The 26,212-nt window shown below is 46.1% G+C and overlaps 1 protein-coding gene across 2 annotated transcripts in view; it reads left to right on the top strand.

Moving 5' to 3' along the window:
• SCFD2 (sec1 family domain containing 2) overlaps positions 1-25,274 on the top strand; it is a 446,165-nt gene extending 420,891 nt beyond the window's left edge. Inside the window, exons 8-9 of one of the 2 annotated variants that reach the window (XM_002745846.6) lie at positions 13,102-13,221; positions 24,847-25,274. In XM_002745846.6, coding sequence (XP_002745892.4) covers positions 13,102-13,221; positions 24,847-24,939 — 213 coding nt within the window. In that variant the 3' untranslated portion in view covers positions 24,940-25,274. The remainder of the gene's footprint in view (positions 1-13,101; positions 13,222-24,846) is intronic. The other variant, XM_008993346.4, reaches the window with a different exon arrangement.
• The last annotated feature ends 938 nt before the right edge of the window (positions 25,275-26,212 follow it).

Raw genomic sequence — 26,212 nt, forward strand, 5'->3', positions numbered from 1 at the left:
CTCCTCTGTTCTCAGGCATTTTTTTAAGAGCACACAGGAAATAGTGACACCAGGATTTGTCCCAAGGTTGCCCTTACTCCAAAGCCTAACTCTTAACCACATTTCTTGGCTCCAGGAGGCTACCAGGCATTTTCTTGGAAGTTCAGTATTCATATACTCCTATGTTATTCTTTCTGATTTTCTTCATGGTTACTCATCAGCACAAATGCTCTCCCTTTCCAGTATCTATCCAGCTCATGAACAAAATCTATGCCTGGGCTTGTTGTTGAGACAGCAGTGTGAGTGAGCTCCCTCAGGGGTCTTCTGCTTCTCTGGCACTTGGCCCTGGGACTCATTGGCAGCACTCCCCAGGAGAATAAATGTGTGCACTGGAGTTGAATCGCCTCTACACATTGCATCTTCATTCTGTATCAGCTACCAACAGTTATTGCTTATTTATTTCTTGCCACTTGCTGCCCTGCTCTGTTCCTCTGAAATCTTCTTCCTCCTCCCCTTCTCACTCAGAACCTGCCAGTGCTGAGCCAGAAAGACACTAAAGGGCAAAGCCTGATGAATAAAGTTGTCGTTGTGGAAGCTTTCCCATGCTCAGGGTGCTGTTGACAAATGGGAGAATTCTAGAGCTGGAAAGGCTCTAGCTGAGCCGCTCATCCATCCCTGCGCTGTCTCTAAACTCATAGATGGTTTCATGATGGTGTTGGCTCAGGGCCACCCAGAAGCAGTGTCTATAGACTGCAGGGATGAGAGCAGATTGAGAGGCTGGTGAGAGATACGCCTGGAAACAGAGCCAGCCGTTATTCCCGTGGGGTGTGCAGTGTGTGCCCTCACAGCAGGCGGTAGAAAGAACACAGGGGAGCGTTGTCCAGGCCCCACGTGGTTTCTCCAAGCCTCTATACATTTTGTTCATTCTTTTGTAGCTGCACTCATGCACTGTTTTGTAACTATACATATTAAGTGCCTTTCTCCAGACTAACGTTCTTCAGACTAGCATTTCTCTAACTGCACAACTTGATTCACTGCACATTAGTGGATTGAAATATTAATTCAGTAGTTTTGATCAGCATTTTAAGTGAGAAGGAACAGAACAGACTAGATCAGAGTTCGCTGCATCTAGCAAGGTAAAATAACACAACCCAGTCGCACATAGATACACACGCATGATTTAAATGTTTTCTTACTTATCAATAGAACGTGAATGCTATCTCTGTGAGAATCAGGAAGTTGATCCAGGCCTTATTCTTTCCTGCATCCTCAGCACTCAGCACCTGTATAGGCCTTGCAAAGAGCAGATTTACGCTAAAAGCTGGGAGGTGGTCAGGATGGACCTGTTATAGTCCTCATTTAGAAGACAGCACGGCTTCAAGTCACTGGTTCCTCTTTCCAACTACTGCCGTTAAGCCCACTTCCATCTCAGTTTCACAGGGGATGCAAGGCAGCAGCCCCATCGCTCAACTCCAGTGACCCTCAAAGGAGGCCCTGACCCTCCTTTCCAGCAGCCACTAAGCAAGGCAAAGCCGGTCACTGTTTCATCCGTAGGTAACCGCAAAGAAGCAGCAGCCCGCTCGCTGTTGCCTCGCCCACCATGCATTGATGTGCACAAAGGGTGGGAAGCCTGCCTCTACCTCTGTCAGAGAAATCTGTTGCTCTCTTCTCCTTTCCACGCCGACAGTGCGCAAATCTGTTTCTTCCAACTTCTTTGTTTCTCTGGAGAACAGAGCAGAAGTAAAAGGGGTTTATTTTGTAGACTGAGAAATTCAAGGAATTGAGAGGAGAAATGTCCTCACAGAGTGGCCACTTAAGAGGATGAGTGACACCAAGAGAGATTTGAGGCTCTTTCCTATTCACGTCTTTATTTTTTAAGTTAGATTCTGTAAATGATAGACAGCTGTCTCTTTGATGCATTCCTCCTTCATGCCATCCACCATTAGCTGTACTAACAGCAATCACTTCATTCTCCTTTATTGTTCACAAGAGGCCACAGAGAGGTTGCCTGCAGTAGTGGTAACACATCTGGAGTCACACTCTCTGGGTTAGAACCCGAGCTCCACCATTTACTAGCTATGTGACCTTGGGCACATCTCTTAACCTCTTAATGCCTAAGTTTCATCATTTATAGAACAGGGATGCTAATAGATCTACTTTCTGGGACCATTATGAGAATTAAATCAACAAATGCATATAAAGCACTCAGAACAGTGTCCAGCATAAGAATTTGCTATTATTATTTTGATGGGTTTGTATCCCTGCCACACCGACTTCCGAAAAGAGCTACCTTGAATACCCTTGTATGCCTGTATGTAGCCAGTGCTCAAGCATTTGGTGTACAAAGCCTAATTGTTGGGTGAACAAGTGGATTAAATAGAAGAGAATAGATACAGTGTCCCCCAAAGAAGACACAAGCATTTCATATTTCACCATTGATTTGCTCTTATCAGAAAGACATGGAGTGCTGAATGCTCTTCTTTTGCTGTGCCCGTGGGAAGCCATGTTTCTAAGGCAGTGATGTATTTCTCCAGACCCCTCTTTTTCTTCTCCACTGCGAGTAACTTGTTGAGCTCCTCAGTCTTGGAAGACATAGACTGTCCTTCTTGGGGCAAACTGTAGGGAGTCAGTGAAATTCTGGACACGTGTCATGATAAGCTGTTTCACGGGAATGGAGGCCAGCAGGGCTAGACCCTGGCCAACACAGAGGCAGTAGCCCCAAGCAGCTTGGGAGCCCAACTCGGCCAGGAGCACTTCAGCAGTGCAGCCTCCACGCACGGGGATTGAGCAAGAGCTCTGCTCTGCGAGGGTTTGCTGCTGTTCCTCAGATAGCCTCAGCACTACAGGGAAATGGAGACCTCCATTCCAGGTACTTGGAAATGGCTCACAGAACTCAATCTTATTTAGGTACATTTTTGCAGACAGTGAATGTTAAGAAAAATACCTGTGTGACTAAGATTCTTTGCATCAAATAAATCCTCTGTGATAGGAAAGTCAGGGTAGCTGGATTTTGCCTTTGCTAGAGTCAGAATTTCATTTGCATCATATTGCAACTGGTTGAAGTTACTTTCTTTGCAGTGCTTTTGTATGCATTCCTGTTGGAATCACATTGTCCAGAGAAGTCTTTCATCTCCACGTGTTCTGGTTATCTATTGCTACATGCAAAGTCATCTCAAATCACTGATTTAAAATAATATTGATCATTCATTTTGTTCATGAATCTGCACTCCGGGTAGAGCTCAATAAGGAAGGATTCACTTCCAAGATGGCTCATTCGCGTAGTCAGAAAGTAGACGCCGAGGGGCAGCTGGCAGCCAGAGGCCTCAGTTTCTCTCCATGTGGGCCTTTTCATGTGGCCAAGCTTTCTCACAGCATGGCAGCTGCATTCCAAGGGCAGGCATCCTAGGAGAGGGCCCGGATTCTGATGTATTGTATTTTATGACCTAGCCTCAAGCACTACATAACATCACTTCCACAGCACTGTACTCTGTCGAGACAGGTACAAATGTCCACCCAGGCTCACGGGGAGGGGACGTGCACTCTTCCTCTTGCAAAGGGATTGAAAGCATCAGCAGCAGAAAATACTGTGATGGGCACTTTTGGAAAATACAGTCTGTACTCCACCTAAATATGATTGGCTGTCCAGCTGGGCAAGGCAGCATTGGCTAATCCTAGGACTTTTCCCTCCAGTCTAGAGGGAAAAATCTCTCATGCTTCTAAGCTGGTTTCAAAATAAATGAGCCTAGAAAGACTTTGTTAATGAAAGGCCTGTTTGCTATTCTTCCATAATGTTTTTAAATAATATAATATGTTTTTTAAATACTTCCTGATAAGAAACTGAGCTGGGGAACTTTCCTATCCCAAGTTTGCTCCATCAAGTCTCATAAAGGAAGCCAGATGAGCTGGGGAGAAGAGTAAGTATACCCACCAGATTATTCTTCCAACAGTTCTGAGAAAGTGTTTGAAGTAACTTGATGTACTTCTCAACCAGAGGATAGACTTGTGGTCAGCCACACGGAGCTGTCAGCTTCAAACGGCTGTGTGTGAAGCCCACTAGGGGGTGGTTCTAGCAAACTAGGGAGAAACAGCTTTGGCAGAGCCTGACATTCTTCAAACAGCCTTTTCTCTAAAATCCTTGTGCATGGAATACCTAGAGGTCTTTAGAGGAAAGCTTGATAATGATCTAATAAATAAATCAAAACATACCTTACCCCTCTCCCTATGACATTAATTTAATTTAAAACTAGCATGTCTAATAGGCCGCACTTTTAAAGTGCATTTATGGAATTTGTGGTTTGGATCTCAGTCTCCTGAAAATAATTTCTTTTCTATCTACTCCATGTGTTTGGATCTCAGCTTGTTTTGACTAAAGGACATGATTTGTCAAGATGTTTTCTCTGCCAGAATTGGCATGAGGAGGGTGGGTTTTATCTAGTGAAACTGCATGAAGCCCTTCATCTCCTTCTATGTGTGCTCTTTTAAGAAGTTCTGTTTTGTACTTTCATTTCATATGTGGCCATGCCTAATGGGAAAAAAATTAAAAGCTATGAAAAAGACTCACAGAAAGCCCAGTGCTTACCTCTGGACCCCTTATTTGAGTGGGTATGAGTGCCCCATTGCCTTAGGTGGCAAGAGAAAGAGGACCACAAGGAGAACTAGAGCAATCGCTCAGTCAGACTTTGAAAAGCTGCTGGTGGTGAGGGGTAAGAGTTAAAACTCTTTCAATTGGAAGTAAGATGCCAAATTACAATAACCTAAAAGATAATTTATTATGAGGCCCATGGGATGTCCTGGGGAACCCAGGGGCAGCAATGTGAGGGGCCTCAGGAAGGACTAGGGAACTAAGACCTGGAAAGCCATCAGGATACCAGGCAGTTCTGTGAGACTCATTCTGCCCTGCATGAGAGCAGTACCCAGCATTTTGTAGATGTTCAGTAAATAGTATAAATAAATGACTGAGTAGCTATGCTACAGCTTTGACTGAACCTCATCTATCTTAGGTCAAGCCTCAATTCCCAGGGAAGGGCCTACAGTTGGGCCACCCTGGGTCAGGGGCCCATTTCATGACCAATCAACTGTGGTTGAAGGACAGGATCATGTGGTAACTGCATGGATTCTAGGAGCCCTTCCTATGACCATGTGGACAGGGAAGATTGTTGGCTTGTGGACTGGACAGATACCTGCAGAGGAATCTATAGCAGGGGTAAAGATGCTTTGGAATACAGAGCAAAAATGATGGGCTAATCAGTAAAGTCTGATATCGGATCCTTGGATGGTGAGAGCTGAACATGCCTTGGAGGTCATCTAGTCCAGCTCCACATTGTTCATCTAAGAAAAACAAGACAGGGCGCAGTAGTACTCCTGTAATTCCAGCTGCTGGGGCGGCTGAGGCAGGAGGATTGCATGAGCCCAGGAGTTTGAAACTAGCCTGGGCAACATAGCCAGACTCTGTCTCCAAAAAAAAGAAAGAAAGAAAAGAAAAAACAAGGCTCAGAGGGCTGAACTATTGGCTTAGGTCCATTGGACTTATAGGCATTTCTGAGAAGAGGAAAATATCTCAGCATTCACATTTGCTGATTAAATGAGTACAAGTTCTGGAATTCCTCTCTACAACACTATTTGAAACCACTGTTTATGTTTTCTTTTTCTTAATCATACTCCACGCTACGAAATAGGGTTCAGGTTTTGTATAACATTAGCTAAACATGATCCATAAGTTCTAATGAGATAGATTTGGTATGAACTGTAAAGCAAAAACACACACTTGATGTTGGCAGTCTGTGTGTTGCGTCTGACATGTGCAGCGATTGAGAGGCTCTTTTGTATGCCAGCCATTGTTCTGGTTAAGGAAGATACAGAGACAAACCAGATTCCCTACCTGCCAAAGCACAGCTATATCATGTAGCTTACAGTTTGTTAAGGAGATGGATAAGAAAATTGAGGATTGCGGGGAGGAGAGATAAGTGTGGTGGATGGGATGTGAGGGCACAGAAGAATAGTTCAGTCAGGGAGTCAGAGAAAGCTTCCCAGGGAAGTTGGGTTTTGCCAGACCAGCAGGAGTTAGGAACTCCAAAGTAATGAAATGCCATCATACATTGAGGTGAGTGCAGGCAGTTCCAAATGGCCGGAGCTAAGGGTGACATGCAGGGAGAGGAAGAATATGAAGACAGAGATAAGCAGAAACAATATCCCAGAGGGCTGGAGTTTTCACATTTGACCAGAAACACTGAGGTGCCACTGGATGTTTACTAGGAATATATAACAGTTTACATTTTATGAAGTTCACCCTGGGAGCAGTGCACGAGGCAGAAACAAGAGTTGACTGGCTTGGGGAGGGAAGGTAAGAAATGAAAGTCTAAGGTCAGGTAGGGCCAACGGGATGAGGGGGCAGGGATGAAGCCTGGTGGATTCCACAGGACCGGGGATTGGCCAGATGCAGCGGTAAATGAGTGGAGGCTGTCTAGGGCCATTCACTTGGTTTGGGTGACTGGATGGACGGTGTTAACAGTTTCTGACTGGGAAGCAGAACTGGAGAAGAAGAAAACTTGCATTTTAGACTTGTTGAATTTAGGGGCCTGAGAGACAGTCTTGCACCTCAGCAGAGCCTGGGCCAATGGTAGCAATCTGGGGACTTTGGCATGTGTGAGGCATTGAACTATGGACAGGGACAGGGACAGGGACACCCAGGGAGGGTGTTTGGGAGAAGATCAGGGCCAGAAGCCAGAGTGATCAGGAACACAGCATGTCATGCAGGAAGTCGAGCAAGAGGAGCCCTCGAAGGAGAGAGAGAAGCTAAGAGGGCTTAGAAAGTAGAGGGTAGGAGGGATGCTTCAGGAGAAGGAAGCCATCAACTGCAGCAAGTGAAGCAGGGAGGTCAGCCTGAACAGCCGACGGGCTCTAGCAGCGTGGAAACCTTTTGCAGTGGGATTAAGTGTAAATAAAAGTAAGTCCCACAAGGCTCTGGTGATTGGCTGATATTTCTAAAGAACTAAAAGTGCGGAGTTTTAAAAGATGAATGCTAGTAAAAACGTTTTTCGTTTGAAAAATTTGTTGAAAAATGGCGGTATGTGGAGTGGAAGGTAGAACGGTCACAGCTCTGCAGCGAGATGGATACTTGGATCTCAACCTCAGCCCTCAGCTTACTAGGTCAGCCACTGTGATCAAGTTCTTTCACCTCATTAAGCCTCAGTGTCTCTGTGTGAAATGGGGCTTCTGCCTGCTTCACAGAGTCTAAGGCTTGCATAAAGTGATGCTTGTCACTTACCCTCCCCCACCTGATTTTCCTGCATAGCACTCACCACTTTCCTTACTTACCCATTGACTTACTTATTTTATGGGCTGTCACTCTCCCTCCACTAAAATATAAGCTCTGTAACAGCAAGGGTTCTTTTCTCTTTGGTTCACTGAGGAATCCCTGATTCTTAGAATGGTATCTGGCCCCACAGTAGTTGCTCAATAAATATTTGTTGAATGGATGAGTATGTGAATAAAACATGAGACACAAAGCGTTCCGAAGGAGTGGCAGTGCTCTTACTAATTCCCAGTGGGAGAAAAGCCATTGCCAAGGGCCAGCTTCAATGTCAACCTGGGTGTTTCCTGGACCTAGAACCCCTTAAGGCCAAAACTCCTATTGCACTGTCTTCCTTCTATGAGGCACTGCCCATTGTTGAAGAATGACCTGCCCCTTGCCTGTTCTAGGGACAAATGAGTCACAAATAAAGAGAAACTGAGTAGAGGAGCACCATGTGGAGGGGGAATTAGGATCCCAGACTCAGACGGCACCTAGAAACTGGAAGCAGCAGCAGAAACCCTTCTTTTGACAATCCCAGTGACAGAAGACACTCAGCACATCAAAGAGCTCTCTAGGGGCACACACCTCAAAAGGGGTCTCAGCAGCCTCTGCTGCAAAGGCTAGGATGAAATGGTGGAAGGAAACTGTCTTCTCTGACCAGAACTGTCTTCAAGTCACAGCCAGCAAAGATTTAGAAAATGAAAGCAAGAGCAGTGACTCAGACTTACTCTACTAATGTGTGCATTTGCAATGGCAGTGCTTTTGCTTCAGTCTTTCATCTTCAAAGTGCCTTATACCATGAACTAACATGCAAACGGGACTCAGTCATGTATGACCGATGATAAGGAATGTGTTATTCTGATGGAAAAGACTGAAAAGACTCCACTTCCCAACAGCCTGCTGACCTGAACAGCTCCACAGGAGAAGTATGGTATTGAAACATAAATCTAAACACAAACCAAAATAGCAGACACCAACATACATTAATTGGACCCATTTATTTGTACCAAACCCAACATTCCCCCACTCCTTAGCCCCGGGGTATTGTTTTCTTGTTACAGTTTGTTTCTTATTTTCCCTTTTCATCTGTCAATACCTCCTTCTAAGATTCTCCCAATGTACTTTGATTCCAGGCTCTCTTATGGAAAGCATGTGTCTTTGGGAACATATTGTAGCACACTGAAGTTCTGGAGCCAATTTATTTCTGTCCCAGGGTTAAGTGAAGAAACACCAATTGTTTGTCGGGCTGAAGGAAGGTTGGGGTTAGTTACTCTGCCAGAAGAACTATGCATAAAGCAAAGCAAGAGTTTCTAGGAAAGTAAGGGCCTCACCTGTTAACCTGTGGATATGATTCATTTCTTCATGTAACTATTTCATTCATGAAACAGTACTAAGCACAAACAGGCCAAAACTCTGCTGTGGTCCACACCGTGTCTACGGGCTACAGGCCTTTCTTACTGACATGGAAACTCTCTAAGGTGTATAATTGAGTAAGTATAAGGTAGAGTGTTTAGAGGTCAAGATGATGATTACCTTTGAGGAGGCAGTGATAGGAGTAGGGCATGAGAAGGTCTCTCCAGGGTGCTGGTTTTCTCTTTCTTGGTCTGGGAGCTGGTTTCACTGGTCTGTTTACTTCGTGAAAATTAATCGAGCAGCATGCTGGTGATACGCATACACTCAGTAAATTATCATATGTTTAACAGATGTTCCCAAAAACAAATACCAGGCATTCAGGCGTGGCACAAGTCACCTTGAATGGCTCCAGCAAATAATGTGTGTGCAGGAGATGAAAATAGAGTTATAAACCAAAGCCATGTTATAAAAGCTTTATATGCCAAACTACGGAGCTTGAACTTTATCCTGAGAGCTGTGAGACTCTATGCAGAGAATCTGAGCGTGTGATGGAGCCAAAAGGTGTTTAAGATTGTGGCCTCTGGCATTTTGCTCCTGGATCTGTGATTTAGTTACTGTATGTGAACCTCAAGCTCTGCATTTGCAAAATATGCTAATAATTGTGTTTGCCTTCTAAGGATATTTTTCAAATTAAATAACATAATACACAAAAATAGTACAGTGTTTGCCATATTCAATAATAAATATTTGTATTTTAGAAAACGTACTTGGCAGAAATGAGGCTAATGGATGGGCTATGGCCAAACTGCGATGGGGAGACAAACTAGAAGGCTGTAGCAGCCATCTACTGTGGAAGCTGTCCAGGAGACGTTGGTAACCTTAAGGAGGTGAAACAAACAGAACTTGATCTGGTAGATGAAAGAGACGGCAAAGTCTAAGATGTCTCTCATGTGTCTGCCTCGGGTGACTGTGAAGGTGGTGCTGCTGTTAGAAATTCACGAGAAGGAAAGGTTTTGGGGTAAACATCACGCATCACATCTGAAACCTGTTGAGTTCAGAAATCCCAGGAGGTATCATCCGCAGGAACGCAGAAGAGATGACTGAGCTAAAGGCATAGGTTTGAGAGGTGCGTAAAAGATGTTGAAGGCACATGAGAAGAGGAGGTCCTTCAGGGATGTCGCATTAAGTGAAAGGACAAGGAGCCAAGAATGGAGCCTTACGTAACAACATTTAAACGCGCAGACCAAGAAAGGGAACCTATTAAGAAATCTGAGAAGAAACAATTAGAAGGGTAGAAGGAGCCACCTAGAGAAAGTGCTGTCATGGTACCTAAGAAGGGTGTCATCATCTGTGACAAATGCCATAGAAATGTCAGGTTAGATGAAGACAAAGGAGTGTCCATTGTCTCCTACAATATGATAGCCATTGGTGACTTCCGTGAGAGCAATTCCAGGGTATAGCAGGACAAAAGCAGGGCAGCTATGGCGTCTGATGTGCAGATTGAAAGAAAGCAGTTGACAAATATGGTCGGGGTAAACAGAGGTACAGAGCAGAATGTGGAGTTGAGTCTTTTTCTAAAGATGGGTGTTTGGGCTGGGCATGGTGGCCCACACCTGTAATCCCAGCACTTTGGGAGGCTGAGGCAGGTGGATCACAAGGTCAGGCATTTGAGACCAGCCTGGCCAACATAGTGAAATCCCGTCTCTACTAAAAATACAACAATAACAAAAATTAGCCAGGCGTGGTGACAGATGCCTGTAATCCCAGCTATTGGGAGGCTGAGGCAGGAGAATCCCTTGAACCCAGGAGATGGAGGCTGAGGTGAGCCCAGATCACGCCACTGCACTCTGGCCCAGGCGACAGCATGAGACTGCGTCTCAAAAAAAAAAAAGAAGATGAGAGTGTTTTGAAACTTTTTCCAGTGTTCACCACCACCTATTCTGAGGCTATTAGCTAGTTCCCCAGTCCTCTCTCTTCTCTCTGTCCTTCCTTTCCTCCTGCCTGCCTGCCTTTGCATTCTGAATTTCCTCTTTAGAAGCCAAGGAATAACTTACATAACTTGGAACACTTAATGTATCATCCTTTCAAGGGTTTTTAAAATAAGATGTTGAGACGTGGGTATAATCAGGCAAAGGAGCCAGAGAGCTCAGCTGAGAAAGGAGTTGGGGGGTGGTAAAAGAAAGGACTTCCTCTTGTCCTGCTCCTCCCCCAGGCACTCCTCGGGACTGCCTGTGACCTACAGATGCCTTGGGCCTGAATGACTGTGATGGGCAAGTACACTTACTATCTTCATTCCCCATCTCCTTGCTGGAGGTGAAGCCCATTCCCCACCTTCTGGCTTTGGTGGCCATGCAGGCAGCTGGCACACTTTTTCCTGCAATGACTCCATGCACCCTCCATCCTGGCTGGGCCTCCCTGTCCCGCTCCACCCTGCTGGTGAGTGCTTGTCTCCAGAACTTGACTCACACTATTTCTCCTGCCCACTCCCATCAAACCAACTCTGGCTTCCACATTCAGCTCAAAACATACTATCTTCAGGAATCCCTTCTTGTCCCATCAGTGTCCCCATCACAGAGTCTAGTTACTGGTCCTTTTGCATTTCCTGAGCAGTTAATTTCATTTATTCTCATTTTAGTGTTTAAGAATATCTTTGCCAGGGCCGGGCGCGGTGGCTCACGCCTGTAATCCCAGCACTTTGGGAGGCCGAGGCGGGTGGATCACGAGGTCAAGAGATCGAGACCATACTGGTCAGCATGGTGAAACCCCGTCTCTACTAAAAATACAAAAACTTAGCTGGGCACTGTGGCGTGTGCCTGTAATCCCAGCTACTCAGGAGGCTGAGGCAGGAGAATTGCCTGAACCCAGGAGGCGGAGGTTGCAGTGAGCCGAGATCGCGCCATTGCACTCCAGCCTGGGTAAACAAGAGCAAAACTCCGTCTCAAAAAAAAAAAAAAAAAAAGAATATCTTTGCCTCACTGATGAAGGAATCAGGAGGAATTCTCCGCAGCATCTCTTGTAGGTTCCATGCAGCATAGACCCTTAGCTCAGGCTAGCTTGAAGAAGTTAAGGGCTGTAAGTCTGTACTGGGACTGTAAGCACCTTGAGGGTAGCCCCTGGTCTCCTTCATCTTTGTACACCCTCTGCCTCCACCTACCTAGAGCTTTAACTATTGATTAATTCCACAAACATTTATTGAATGACTATTATGTACCAGAAATTGTACTACATAAGCTGAAAGTAGCATGAACCAGGAGGATGAGGCTCTTGCCTCATGGAGACCAGCCTGGCCAACATAGTGAAACCCCGTCTCTACTAAAAATAAAAAAAAAAAAATAGCTTGGCATGGTGACAGATGCCTGTAACCAATTATGTTCTAGTAGAGAAGATGGCTGACAAATAAATAAACAAACAAATATATTAACCACAGGCTGTGGTAGGTGCTTTGAAGGAAATAAACAGAGCCATGGAACAAAGAAGGGGACACGTTTATGCTGAGACCTGAAGATTGACAAGGAAGGAAGAAGTTGTCCCTCAGCTTTCTCTTGTTTTTAGTAGCTTCTGCTCCTTTAACTTTTCTTTCTTTAAAATCTTTATAGAAAGAGACCTAACAAGGCACTGTGTTATACATTTTCCTGGTCAATGAGTTCACAGACCACTGGCACATCTGATAGCTAAGAGTCATCATCTCTCTAATGGCTGTTTATCACGCCTACATGATGGAGGTAGTGACACAGGATTATTCTCAGCCTCTTTGCCAGCCAGGGCCTTCCAACCAGCAGTGCCCCACCTACTCGACCCACCAAGCCATGCCTCGCTTGCACACTAGCTCAACCTGTGGCTGGGCAGGCGTGCCCCAGCTCATCTGTGTTATAGATTGTACCCACAGTTGACGGTTCCCGAGTTCTTGTCCCGCAGCAAAGAAGAATAAGGTCACACTGACAATTGAAAAGTGAGGAGAGTGGAGAATTTTATTGAGCAACGGAATAGCTCTCAGCAGACAGGGGATGCAAGGGTGGTCCCCCAACCAAAGTTAAGTGGTTTCTCTCTCTGGGTGGCTGAGTCCAGGACTTTTGTGGGCTCAGAATGGGAAGTGCATGCTGATTGGTTTGCAGTATGCAAAAAAAGGCTAAAACAAAGGCACCCCTCAAAGATGGACATGACAGTATAAAAAAACAATTAGGAAAGCCTAGGTATATGTAAAATAGGTGGAGGGTAGAGATCAATCAGAGGAAAGCACGCCAAATGGGAAGACAGGATCTTAATGCAGTCCATAGATTTACCTGCAACTTGTAGCTAGACTTTAAATTGTCTTTGGGTTTCACCAGGGACCCACCCCCGTCTGCCTAGAATTTGTCTGCCTTCTGCCTCTACCAGTAGTAGTCTTGGGATTTCTACAGAGGGACAGTGAAGATGGTACCCAGCTGCTTTGCACCTGCACCACTGCCATCCAGCTGATATCCCAGTGTTTTGTTTTGCAGGTGAGCCGGCCTCATCCTAGTGACCACCCACTCCTGATCCTCTTTGTGGTAGGTGGGGTCACAGTCTCTGAAGCCAAAATGGTCAAAGATCTTGTGGCGTCGTTGAAGCCAGGAACCCAGGTACTGAGTCCTCTGTGATATGAACAAGAACCCAGAGGCAGGGGTGGGAAGGGTGAGTGAGGGGTCCTCCACCCATGGATCCCAGTGCCCCTCTCCTAGCCTGGTTGCCCATCACCCTCCTGGTTTTGTTCCCTCCCTCCTGCTGCTGCCTGCATCACAATGTCTTCCTGCAGCCAGACCCAGCCCTGCATGCCCTGGAGTGCATTTGCTCCCAGTGGTGGAGGACTGGGTCATTTTGATAAAGTCCATCATGACAGGTTAAATTCTCTGACACCAAGCAAATGAACCCTAAATGGAAACTCTGTTGTTTGCAGAATAAACTGGGGTAGGGTGTAGACATGAGGGGTAAAGGGAGGGAGGAGAGCTCTGTGGTTCTAGGCCTAAGGTACTGTTATCCCTATTCCTGGTTCCTTAGGGGCCCATATTCTCTTGTGCCTGATCAGTGTTGAATGGCTTAGGAGTAGATAACGGAGGGGTGACTCCAGGAACCAGCTCCCAACTGTGGCAGTTAGAGGGCAGGGCCAGAGGAGTGTGGGAAGGAGCACTGTCGAGACAATGACTAGTGTCATAGCTTTCCTCTCTATACCTCCTGCCAGGCCTCATCCCATTCCCCAAACAGGAAAGCTGGCTCTGCAGCCCAGTGGTGAAGAACATAGACCTTTCTGTTTTATGGGCCCAAGTTCCAATCCTGCCTCTGCCTTTGACTAGTCAGGTGATCTGGGAGGGAAAAGCCCTGAGTTTCCTCATTTAGGAAATGGGCCGGGATGGCTCTGAATCTTAAATCAGAAGACGCTTGAGAAGATGCTTCTTTGCACTGTGCCTGGCTCAGAACTCTCAGTCAATGATGGCTGCAGTTCTTCCCAGCTGTGTTTGAGCAGTCACCACACTACTGTGCGGGAGGGTTTGAGGCTCACAGCATGAGACAGCTGGAGCCCAAGGAGAGAGACTTCTGGAAGAAAAGAACCCCTGCCTCTGGAAGTTCTCCTCTGACTGGGGATGCACAGCCTGTTAAATCACTAAGATGTAAAGCCCTTGCCTTAGCATGTTACTCCAAACTGGCCCTGAGCCGGGGATGGGAGAGCAGGTAGTTTACTTGGCAGATGATCCCAAGAAGCAGAAGTGAAGAACTCAGAAAAGAAAAACAGTGGGCCGGGCGCAGTGGCTCATGCCTATAATCCCAGCACTTTGGGAGGCCAAGGCAGGTGGATCATGAGGTCAAGAGATCAAGACCATACTGGGCAACATGGTGAAACCCCATCTCTACTAAAAATACAAAAAAATTAGCAGGCGTGGTGGTACACACCTGTAGTCCCAGCTACTTGGGAGGCTGAGACAGGAGAATTGCTTGAACCCATGAGGCGGAGGTTGTGGTGAGCCGAGATTGCGCCATTGCACTCCAGCCTGGGTAACAACAACGAAACTTCATCTCAAAAAAAAAGAAGAAAGACAGTGAAGAAGAAAAGCCACAAAAGGACACACTGCCGAGCTGGGTACACTCTGGGCTCGATCCTCCCATGGCCCCTGAAGAGCTGGTATTACATGGCTCAGCATTGTCCTGCCAGAGGTCAGGGAGCCTGGGTTGTCTTCCCTTCCACTCTCATTCCCCCCAGGTTGAGTCTTGACTCTGGGGGCATTATCTTCCCAGTGCTTTCGGGTTACATCTTTGTGCCACCTCCCACCTCTACCCACTACCATCCACGTCTGCACAGCCAGCCCCAGGAGCTGCGTCCTTCCCGTCTGTGACATCCAAGCTGCTGCTCCGGGCTTTTTCCGCATCTCTACTCACATCCACCATCTATACTGGGCAATACAGCTCCAGACTTTTCCCTGACTACCTCATATTTGCTGGCCTAGTCTCCTCAACCAAATGCAAATTCCTTGAGGACAAAGGCTGAGGTTTCCAGGCTTGAGCACATGGTAGTGGCTCCGTAACCCTTGTAGTTTGAGGGTTTTATTGACTCCAAGAGAACTGGCTTGGTAGGAGCAGTCTGTGTTGTTGGAGTGGCTGAGCTATCTGGTTAAGTCAAGAAGGTCTGGTCCCTGATGTTCTGCAGGCACCCAACTGAGGAATGGGACCTGAATACCTAGAGAGCGACAGGAGATTCTTGAGCAGGGGAGTGGCCAGTTTTTGGCTATGACCATTTCTGCTGTTAATATCACCTGTTATGGTCATAGCTGGTGAGATTTCTGATAAATTCATAAATTCTGCCTCATTTAACACCCTCCCTGTTAGCAGTGTTAAGGTTTTGTTTAATGAATTATTACCTTTTTGGGAAAGACTTTTTTTTTTTTTAATCAGAAAGCACACTTTTTGCTGCCCTTACCGTGGTGAACCAAATTCTTAGCTCTTTGAAACAGTGATGCATTGTAATAGTCTGACAGACATGTTAATCCTTCCTCTAAAAGGATAAAATGCAGACGTTTTCAAAGTCCTGTGACCTGAGTTTGACAACAGAGCCCCAGAATCTACAGTGGCTTTGCTGCAATCTGACCCTGTGCTCGGTCATCTGCAGAGAGAGCTTCTCAAAGAATTTTGAGCTGAAGGATCAGCCTTGACTGCTATTTGTCCTTTGTGCAAAAAGCTCCCCTGAAGAGTTAGCAGGCCCTAGGAAGATTCCTCAGGCAGCAGCAGAAACAGAAGAGGTATTCTTTAGCACGAAGTCCTTCATCTCCACATTTTTGAAAGGAGGCGAATTACCTGGATGTTTGTAGAGTGACATCTGCTGTGGCAGGTCTCCCTTCCTTAGACCTTGACAGACACACAGCTGCCCTGACCCTACAGCAAACTCCGCAGATCTGAGACAGAACCCGCTTCCTGCTTTTAGAGTACAGCGGAAATCAAGCCTTGCTACCCTAACAATACGCAGAGTGGCATGCATGCTAGTTCCCTTGTCTGCTCAGACTCAGACTTCTGTTGGAGAATGCATGTGACCTATTCAAAGGGGATAGGTTCTATGGAATCTATACCCAATAGACCATCTAAGACCATGGGGCAAGCAATGGAGATCATTGATGTAAACAGCGATAATATACATAGCTAGTGCTTCCATTCTAGCTTTACCATCTGGTCTCTACTTGACCAGAATCTAGATGTGTTCCCTCCCACTGCAGCCTATTTGAGTGTTGGAGGGTGTATTAGTCAGGGTTCTCTAGAGGGACAAAACTAATAGGATAGATGTAGATATAAAGGGGAGTTTTTAAGGAGTATTGACTCACACAGTCACAAGGTGATTGAGGGTGGGTCTGTCTTTCCCAGTCCACTGACTCAAATGTAATCTTTTTTGGCAACACCTTAACAGACACACCCAGGAACAATACTTTACATCCTTCAATCTAATTAAGTTGACACTCACTATTAACCATCACAGAGGGCTAATATCTTGGTTCTAATATCTCCTCCAGGTGAAGCCCAAATCTGTATCTATGGCTCTGGCACTCATCAGTGCTGGTTCTAGCTGTTGAGCCACACAGAATTTAAAAGGAAATGAGGTTCCTCCCTCTTCCACATGACAGTTCTGCAGACACATGCAGATAGCTCCCATGTCCTCCCCCATTCTTCTCTTTTCCAAACTGAATACCATCAGTTCCTGTAGCCACCCCACTCTTACCCTGTGACATGGGCCTGAGTCTCCTGACGATGTGGCAGCTCTCCTCAACCCCAGTTTGTCTCCCTCTCTCACACTTGATTGGAATCAAAAGCCAAACCTTGGTGTAGACTGATCAGCTCAGAGAAAATTAGGATCACCTCCTTCTCCTCCCTACCATGGCATACAAAGCCCACATGATCTCACCCCTGTCTGCCTCTGGGGCTTCTTTTCCTACCACTCTTCTCTTTGCTTATGCCCCTCCAGCCTCAGGACTCTGCATTTTTCAACTATAATATGCTCAGCACCACAAACAGAGTCTGCCCCTTAGTGGATATTCATGAATGTTAATTGAATGTCCAATACTGTACACTAGAGACTCTACTTGTGTCATTGCAGCGTAAGAGAAAAGCAGCTTTTCTGGAAAAGACCACACAAACCACACTGACCTATTGACTGATACTGAGATTATAGACAACTGAAACCACTCTGTTTTTGCATCTGTTGCTATTATTCCAAATCTTCCCTATTCTACCACTATGTGGGTGCTTTTTGGATCCAAGTACAGGAACTTACAATCGTCCCTATTAAGCTGGATTAACTAATAGTTCAACAGGCATTTACTGAGCATCTAAAAAGCAAAAACATGATCTGCTTTGGGCCAGGCATTGTCCTTTATGCTAGGGACAGAACAGTGACCAAGCTAGACACATTCCTCCTTTCATGGAACTCCCATTTTGCTGGGTAGTAACTGACAGTAAACATGGAAGCGCCAGCTCGTGACAAGTGGACAGCAGACACAGACAGGTGCTAGTGTAGAAAAACCAGGAGGAAGAGCTTCCTTTAGATTGCTCAGACTCCCATGGAGAAGGCTTTGGATCTGAGATTTGAAAAGCATTCAGGGATCAGCTGTTCAAAGGAAACGAATAGATTCCATTCACAGCACCTCCAGAAATGAACTCTCTTTCACAAAAAGTGACAAGAATAGCAGGAAACATAGGAAACGAGAAACCACATGCCCACCTGCTAGCCTCCGAAGACTTCTGCTCTGAAAGGGACATGTTTCCTCCACTCTCCTACCTGGGGCTGTTGGAGATGTGCTAATGAGAGAAAATGGGTGCATTGGAAAAGGTCCTCTTTCCTGTCTACAGAAAAGGGATCAAGAGAGCAGCCTAACCCCACCCCAAACAGCCACAAACACCAAGTGGGAAACTCCAGGTTTCTCGGCTCTGATGCGCATGTGCCCATCACCAGCCTCTCTCCTCACTGGCTCGATGCCTGCTGTGGGTCTCCATGCCAGACAGCTCTGGCTGGATGAACTTTGCAGCTGGATGGTGGCCAAGAGGCTAGCAGAAGCCTGTGATTGTAAGAAGAAAATAACAGGGAGGGACCCTCTGAGAAAATACAGGGGATGGCCAGCTCAGGAAAAGAGGAAGGCCAGCAAGCAAGGTGACCCTGCCATCCACCGCTTTTCATAGCCGGCACGTGCATGCTGCACCCACACCTTCCTGTACTTCTGCATTTCCAGGGCTGAAGTGTTTTGCTTTTTTTTTTTTGAGACAGAGTCTGCTCTGTCGCCCAGGCTGGAGTGCAGTGGCGATCTCAGCTCACAGCAACTTCCACCTCCCAGGTTCAAGTGATTCTCTTTCCTCAGCCTCCTGAGTAGCTGGGATTACAGGTGCCCACCACAACTGTCGGCTAATTTTTTTTTGTAGTTTTAGTAGAGAGAGGGTTGCACTGTGTTGGCCAGACTAGCCTTAAACCACTGACCTCAAGTGATCTGCCCGCTTTGGCCTCCCAAATTTCTGGGATTACAGGTGTGAGCCATCACGCCCAACCCAGAGTTGAATATTTAGTAAAGACATAGTATTTTTTAAAATAAAACAGTAGACCTAGAAATATGTTCACACACAATTTTGCACACAACTTAAGAGGTTCAAGGATCCCTAATTGTGGCTCCAAAACCTGCCGCCAGGTTATTCCAAAATTGACAGGAAGCCCCAGGGAGACAAAAAGATCTGAATCTCACACTCCAGGTCTTCTGAGAGCCTTAGAAGCACAGCACAGCAACTCTGAGGCAGTGGTAGTCAGGTCAGACAGTTCCCAGGTGTTTCAGTAAGGCTAAGCCACTGTTCCACTGGCTTAACGGTACGGATCTTCTGGATTTAACACAGGTGTGTGAGTGTGTATGTGTGCGTTTGTGCCTGTAGTGTGAATACAATATATGCTCCAAAAGCTGCCTATCAAATGGATGAATATGCATGTTGGTGCTTGTGCATATGTGAGTCACTTTGGGGAAGAATCTCCCAAATTTGAAAGAAAAGTGGAGAAAAAAATGTATGCCTTGCTCCTTTTGATACTGAGTGTCAGAAATCAGGGGATATGGAACGTCAATTCTGGACTTCCCTGCTTCCTCTCTGTTCAGCAAAAATAGAACAGGAAGATGCTGGCACCTACACATTACAGCCATGGCCTGAAGCAGCGGGAATCCCAGAGGGCTGGGTCACGCCCAAGGGCTGGGCTGCCCATGTGGAGTTCAGGGCAGGCTGAGAACAAAGATCAACATCCCACTTCCAGCTGGAGTAGAGAGCCAGTGCAGCCAAAGGCTGCTGGAGGGACTTGGTTCCCTGGCTGGTGCTCTCCACCCCATCTCACAGTCAGCCAGCGTGTATTTTTTCTGTTTCAAGTATCCTCTTTGACACAGAGGCTTGTTGTTGATGAATGAGCTGCATCTTCAAACAGTCCCTGCTAGAACTGCCTGTGGTTAGCAACACTTGCTGACACTGAAGTCATAGCTGCCCTGCAGCTGGAGTGTCATTCAGGCTCTTCAAAAACAATCTTTTGTTTTCATTAAATACCCGATTTCTCACATTTCAATGTAAAATTTATCTATAATCATCAAAGATTCTCTCCCCACTGGCTGTTTTTGTGGGAGGTGTTCCGGTGGGTGGATGGTGCAGGGCAGGTATGGTGACTGGGCCGAGCTCTGAGCACTGCGGGGTGCTCTTGAGTGTCCTGGATGCCTCTGGTTTGAGGAGGAGGCTGGTCGGCCTGCTTCGCTATTAGCAGGTGAAGGTGTGGTGGCTAAGAGTCGATGGGTCAGGGGTAAAGTCAGCTGACTCCTCAGCCCTGAATGACACTCAGGCCTGAGTTGAGAAGAAATAACAAAAACAACCCCCAAAAAAGAACAGGAGGAAAGAGAGGGAGGGAAAGGAGAAGGAGGAAAAGAAGAAAGGGCAGGAACCCTGAAAAGGGGAGAGGGAGAGGAATCGGGGAGCACCAGGTTTAGGTTCTATGTACCTCTGATTTCTAATACAGAAAATTAAAAGAAGCATTTTAGAAGATGCAGAGAAAAGTAGCCATATGATGGACAAGGATCGAGAGTATTCCATGGGAATGTTCTTCAGTGCCCTTGGCTGTCTAAGACCAGTTCTCCAAAAGGAACTCGCTAATGCTTAATTTGCCCACGTTTCATGATCTTGTTAAAAGTTAAATGTCATAGCTGATCACCCAATTTCAAACTCTTTTGACTGTTTTCCTTTTCATTTTGGGCATCTTTGTTCCCATTTGGGGCCCACTTTTTAGAATTTTAGGGTGATCTCAGCCAAATAATGTAGCACTTTAAAAATTCTGAAAATGCTCAAAAGTAGTCAATATCAAAAGATGCCTAAGATATGAAAATACTTAAAGTCCACCAACTAGTATATTTCATGCTCTATGTGAAATGTCAGCAGTATGATCCTGCTTGCTCTTCATAATAGGAATTAGAGACAAGTAGGTTTTTTGTCAAATGGAAAGGAAGCGCATTTACCCAGAGCTGCCTGAGCATTTTCCACTAGAGCTGCCGTGAGCGAGAACCTCCCACTGACCCTGGCTATGCTCCCTGCCTCCTTCACTGCTATATGGTTTTTATTCACTCAATCAGGGACTAACTGAATCAAAGAACTGCTGTGTATCAGGCACTGTGCTAAGAAACAAAGACTCAGTTAAGGTGACAGGGAATACAGCGAGATGCCAACAGCAAGGGGGACACGATCAGGCTTGGGGGAGGGGTGGTCTGGGAAGGCTTTCTGGAGCAGGTGACGGCTGAGCTGATTGTTGGAGGACAATGGAGAAGGGCTCTTTGGGCAGAGTGGGAAGCTCCTGTTCCAGACAAAGAATCGTCCCCAAAGTACCAGGTGCGAAATTGCAAGGAGTTAGGGAGGCTGGAATGAGGGACTGATTTGGGGTGTAGAGGCAAGGGCCAGGTGTGGAGTGCTGGTGGCAGTCGGGTTCTGAAGTCCTGTGATGATCTCCAGGAGGACTGGTCTTAGACGGCAGAGAGGAGGAGGCTGGGATTTTAAGCCTGTGTGTAATACAATCAGATTCACACTTGGGGTCACTGGCTCTGGCAACTCCACCTCCCCTGCATCCGACCCATGACTGCTGTGAGCTGGCTGGGAGGCTGCAGCCGGGGATGTGCATAATGAGGACAGTGACGATGATGAAGGCAGTCATGACAGCTGCCATTTTCAGCCCTTCTGGAGCCTGTCATTGTGTCAGATATTTTACAAAGATGTCCACATTTTCTTCTCACATAATCATGTGAGGTGGGTATCATTCCCACTTTACAGATGAAGAAGTTGAGGCTGAGTGTGATTAAGCAACTTCTCCAGGGTCATTCGTCTGGTAAGTGGCCCAGCTGGGGTCCAACACAGACTGGACCCTCCTAAACTTGGGCTCTTAACCACTATCCCAAAGCCTCCTGGCCTCAGCCCTGCTGCCTCCCCTCCACAAAGGCCCCCTAACCTACTGTTTGAAAAGCCCCTCTTTTCCATCTGTTTCTTTTCACCCCTCCATAGAGCAGGCCCCAGACAGCCTCTGGCCAAGCCCTCATGAAGCTGTAGGGTGATTACTGTTAAATATCTGCTTGTTCAGGTGTGAGGACCTTGCGGATTCAGCTCTGGCCTTGCTGTTCCAGCTCAATGGCGGTAGCCAAATCCACAGTCTCTGTCAGCCATGGCTGGAAGCCCAGCACATGACCCGAGAGTGACAGATTCTTTGGGCTCAGTTATTGCTGCTCTGGAAGTCAACACTTCTAGACTTTTCACTCCGAGTTCCTCAAACCTGCCAACAAGACTTAGCATCCATGGGGATGGAGACATACCCTAGCCCTCAGGCACACCTCACCGCAGCCAGAGAGGAATCCATCATCTTTGCTTTAGAATTAGAGACCCCAAAGGCTGGCAGTGTGCTGGAGACTGGCAAGTCACAGCAGGCGGAGAGGGCCTTTTGCATGAATGACTGCTGGCCTCTACCACCTTTGAAGAACCTGCTTCCAAGAGTGCTGCTCCATGTTTGTCTTTATGTGTGTATTTAAAAAGATTTCTGAAAAGAGGCTCCTTTTTTTTTTTTTTTTTTTTTCGGAGATAGAGTTTCACTCTGTTGCCCAGGCTGGAGTGCAGTGGTACAATCTTGGCTCACTACAACCTCCACCTCTTGAGTTCAAGCGATTCTCTGCCTCAGCCTCCCAAATAGCTGCGACTACAGGTGTGCGTCACCACAGCCAGCTACTTTTTGTATTTTTATAGAGATGGGGTTTCATCCATGTTGACCAGGCTGGTCTTGAACTCCTGACCTCAGGTGATTTGCCCGAATCAGCCTCCCAAAGCACTGGGATTACAAGCATGAGTCACTGCACCCAGCTTGAAAAAGGCCTTCTTAATTGTGGTCTATGAATTCCTAGGAGTTCATGAACCATCCCCAAAACTATAATACAAAATCTTGTATGAATGTCTGTGTATATTTTTCTAGAAAGTTCTTAGCTTTCATAAGATTCAAAAGGAGGTTTATGACTGAATTGCAAAACCACAATAAAATAGCAGCTCAGAGTTGCTGAGCACTTCCTGTGCTCCACATACACGATCTCATGTCATCCTTGCCATACTGCTTCAAGCTTGGCACTGTTATTTTCTTTCTGAGAGACATGATGAGGTGAGTGAGGCTGTGAGTTGTGACTTTCTGGAGGGCATCTGGCTTGTCACTGTGGAGCTGGGATCTACTCAGGGTCTGCCGATGACACTGGCCTGGGAGCCGCCAGGCTCAATCACCTACTGGGTTTGGTGAAGAAGACCTGAAATAAGTAGAGACCCTGTCAGGAGACACACATGGAATGGTGTCTAAACCATGTGTGCAGATGATAAAGCAGCCACTCTTCACCCACTGTCCTCAAAGTCTCCTTGCATGGTTTTCAAGGAAAATCGTGAAACACAAGATTTCAGAGAATTTATTTCTGCCAAAAATATGAATTGGCTGACATTAACTATATATATATATATTTAAGATAATCCTCTTTCAAGAAGTAACATAGATGCTTCCAAAGACTAAATTTTTAAACAGAAAACTTTCTCTTAAAGTTGTTGAAAAAATTGTTTCTTTAACAAGAAGAACAAAGCTATAAAATACTTCCTTCTCTCCTCTCCTTCTACATTTTCTCTTCATTGGAGTATAGACTTTTGTTTTCCACCAATGAGCTTGTTGACATGGGATTGGTTAATTCACTAATTTGATTATACCTGGGACAATTTTGGGGGCAGGCAAGGAGGATAGTGAAGTGTGCGGGCCCACTTGCACCACTCCAGAGGAGCCGCCAGGTAGACACACTGTGGGCCTTGGAATCCCCTTCCAAGGGATTGTGGGCTGTGGCATTCAGCCTCCAGGGTAGCCTTTCCCAGAGTCACCTCTTCATCTAGGGTGCATACAATACTCCTTGTGCAAAACCTCCCCAGGCCCTTACAAAGCACATCATCCCCCCTGCCCAGACCCAGGGAACAGGCTCTCCCAGTGTTTCAGAGACAAATCTGCCACAGAATAAAATCCAGACTGAGGGAAGCAGAAAGGGTCACCATGAAAGAAGCCAGAGGAGCCCAAAGGTGCATGTGGAGTAAGGGAGGAAAGGGCCCAGGGCCCTTGATGCAGGGAAGGGAGGCACGGGGGCGCCGGGGCCAGCCTGCCTGCGCTTTGATCCTGGCACAGCTGCTGACTGTATGTGTGTTTTTGTACAGGTTGCTGAGCCTTTCTGTACTTTGTTTTCTTCATCTGCAAAGCAGGAAGAATAAATGTCCCTATTTCATAAGCTTGATATCAGGATCAAATGGATATTAAATGAGATAATCCTAAGAACCTGGCACATCAGAAAAATTAACAAGTATTAGTTATCATCATCATTGTTATGGTTGAAGTGTGTCCCCTTTAAACTATGTTGCAGTCCTAACTTCCCCACTGGTACCTGTGAATATGACCTTACTTGGAAATAGGATCTTTGCAGATGATCAAGTTAAAATGGAGTCTTTAATGTGGGCTGTAATCCAGTATGACTGAGTGTGTATAAGAAGGGGAAATTTGGACACAGCAGCAGACATGCATAGGGAGAGACAATGTGAAGACTCAGGGTAGCTAGGACAAAGGCACGGACAGATCCTCCCTCACAGCCCTTGGAAGGTGCCAACCCTATCCTGGACTTGTAACCTCCAGAACTATGAGACAGTAAGTTTCCATGGTTGAAGCCACCCATTTGTGGCACTAGGAAACTAACAATTACCATCGTCACTAACGGCATCCACCTCTTGGCTGTGCCTTCTCATGCTCCCTGGAGGAGCAAAGGCTCCCTGAAAGGGAAAGAAACCTTGATATTGAGGTCAAATTACTGTATTACAAAGAGAGAGTATGAGTCAGTTCAATTTAACAGCATGGTAGTGGCTGGGCTCTGCCTCTCGAATGCACCTAGTGCCAGTCTCAGTCATCCTGAGTGGCCCATTGGCTAAAGGTTCAGTAGACACAGGCCAGCTGTCCCACAGGCCATCTCTCCCAGACTGTGCCCCCCTCCTTCCAGGCAGGGCACTAGCACCAGATCCTGCCATTCAACTGGCTGCCTTCTACCTTTCCTCCACAGAACTCCATGCCCTACCCCAAGACATTCGTTACATTCTGTTTCTCATCATCCAATACCCTGAGATTGGCCCCTGTAATTGCCTGTGGTGTGTTTGCCCTCTCCTATTGTTAGGTAATCGTGCTGTCCACACGACTCCTGAAGCCACTTAACATTCCTGAGCTGTTATTTGCAACTGACCGACTGCATCCAGACCTTGGCTTCTGAGCATCCACTTAGAAGATAAGACCTACTCAAGCTGGAAATGCCAATACAGTTTTCTGCCACCATTCCAAGTACTCCTCCACAACCAGCGTCCCTGTCACTGATTGCGAGTATGACCGAATTCTGCCTAAAGGGTCCTGATACCTACACAGCGAGGTACTTTGCTTGGATTGCTGTCGTTCTTAAAAAAAAAAAAAAAAGGTTTTTTAAATTTTCCTGAAGGTGACAATCTGTCTTTCAGCTAGTCTAATTCGTGATCATTTCCATTTATCCTTAACCCTCTGTGATCTTCCTGATTCCACCTACAAGTTCATTAATTCTAAATAAAAGGCTGTTGGCACGTGTTGGTCCATTACAACTCTTTTAATTTGAAGTTGCTCGAGAAGTTAGACATGCTTTCGAATTATGAGTGTGAGGAAAGTTTGGTGTTCCTTAGGATTATATAGCTGAGAAGGTAACATTGCAAATAGGGTCTGAGGCTTTGTTTCTCTCTTGCTCTGAAACGTTTCTGAAAAGGCAAAGAAGGGAGGGGTAGTGTCTGGGACAGTGCTGGTAGCCTGCGTGTGTTGCAAATTATCCTGCCATAACAAAGGACGGCATTGTTCCAGCTGGCCCACTGGGCAGGTCTGCCAGGCTACTTAGAACTGGAATGGGAAGGAGATTGATTCGAGGGCTATCTGTGTATAAAAGGTTTCCTCCCCTCCAAAGAAAGGCCCCAACACAAGCTATCTGGTCCCAGGGAGTCTGAATTGTAACAGCAACCCCTGTGGACTTTGCGGGTATGAATTTCTATTGAAATATAAAGCTTTCTTTTCTGTAAGTGTAAGTTTTCCATCTGAGCATAGCAGAAAAACATAGACCCACCTAGTGAAGTTACATAAGAACTCCAGGAGAAAAATGAACCGCTTGCAACTCACACATTTGTAGCTATATGGTCGATGGAAGTTTCTGGGATCCATGTTGGTAATAACGAGATAAAACTGAAAAGGTTTTTATTGTGGATTAAACAGGTAGAGAAAATAAAATGTAAACCAAACACTCACATGTGTCTGATTTTAGCTCTCTACAAAACACTGTCATTTTCTGAAAGAACTGTGAAGTTGGAGACTGTTTTGAGATGTAAGCAAAGCAGGATGTTTGCAGACACAGACACGCTTTTTCTTGCCTAAGTATGTTTTCCACACAATATCAGTTCTTTCAAGAGGAGACCTCAGGTGCTTTTCTCATTCTACTAATCTTAAAGTATTGAATTTGAATAAGAAAGGAAATGGTAAAC

This window comes from Callithrix jacchus, chromosome 3, assembly GCF_049354715.1.
Source record: "Callithrix jacchus isolate 240 chromosome 3, calJac240_pri, whole genome shotgun sequence".
NCBI lineage: Eukaryota > Metazoa > Chordata > Mammalia > Primates > Cebidae > Callithrix > Callithrix jacchus.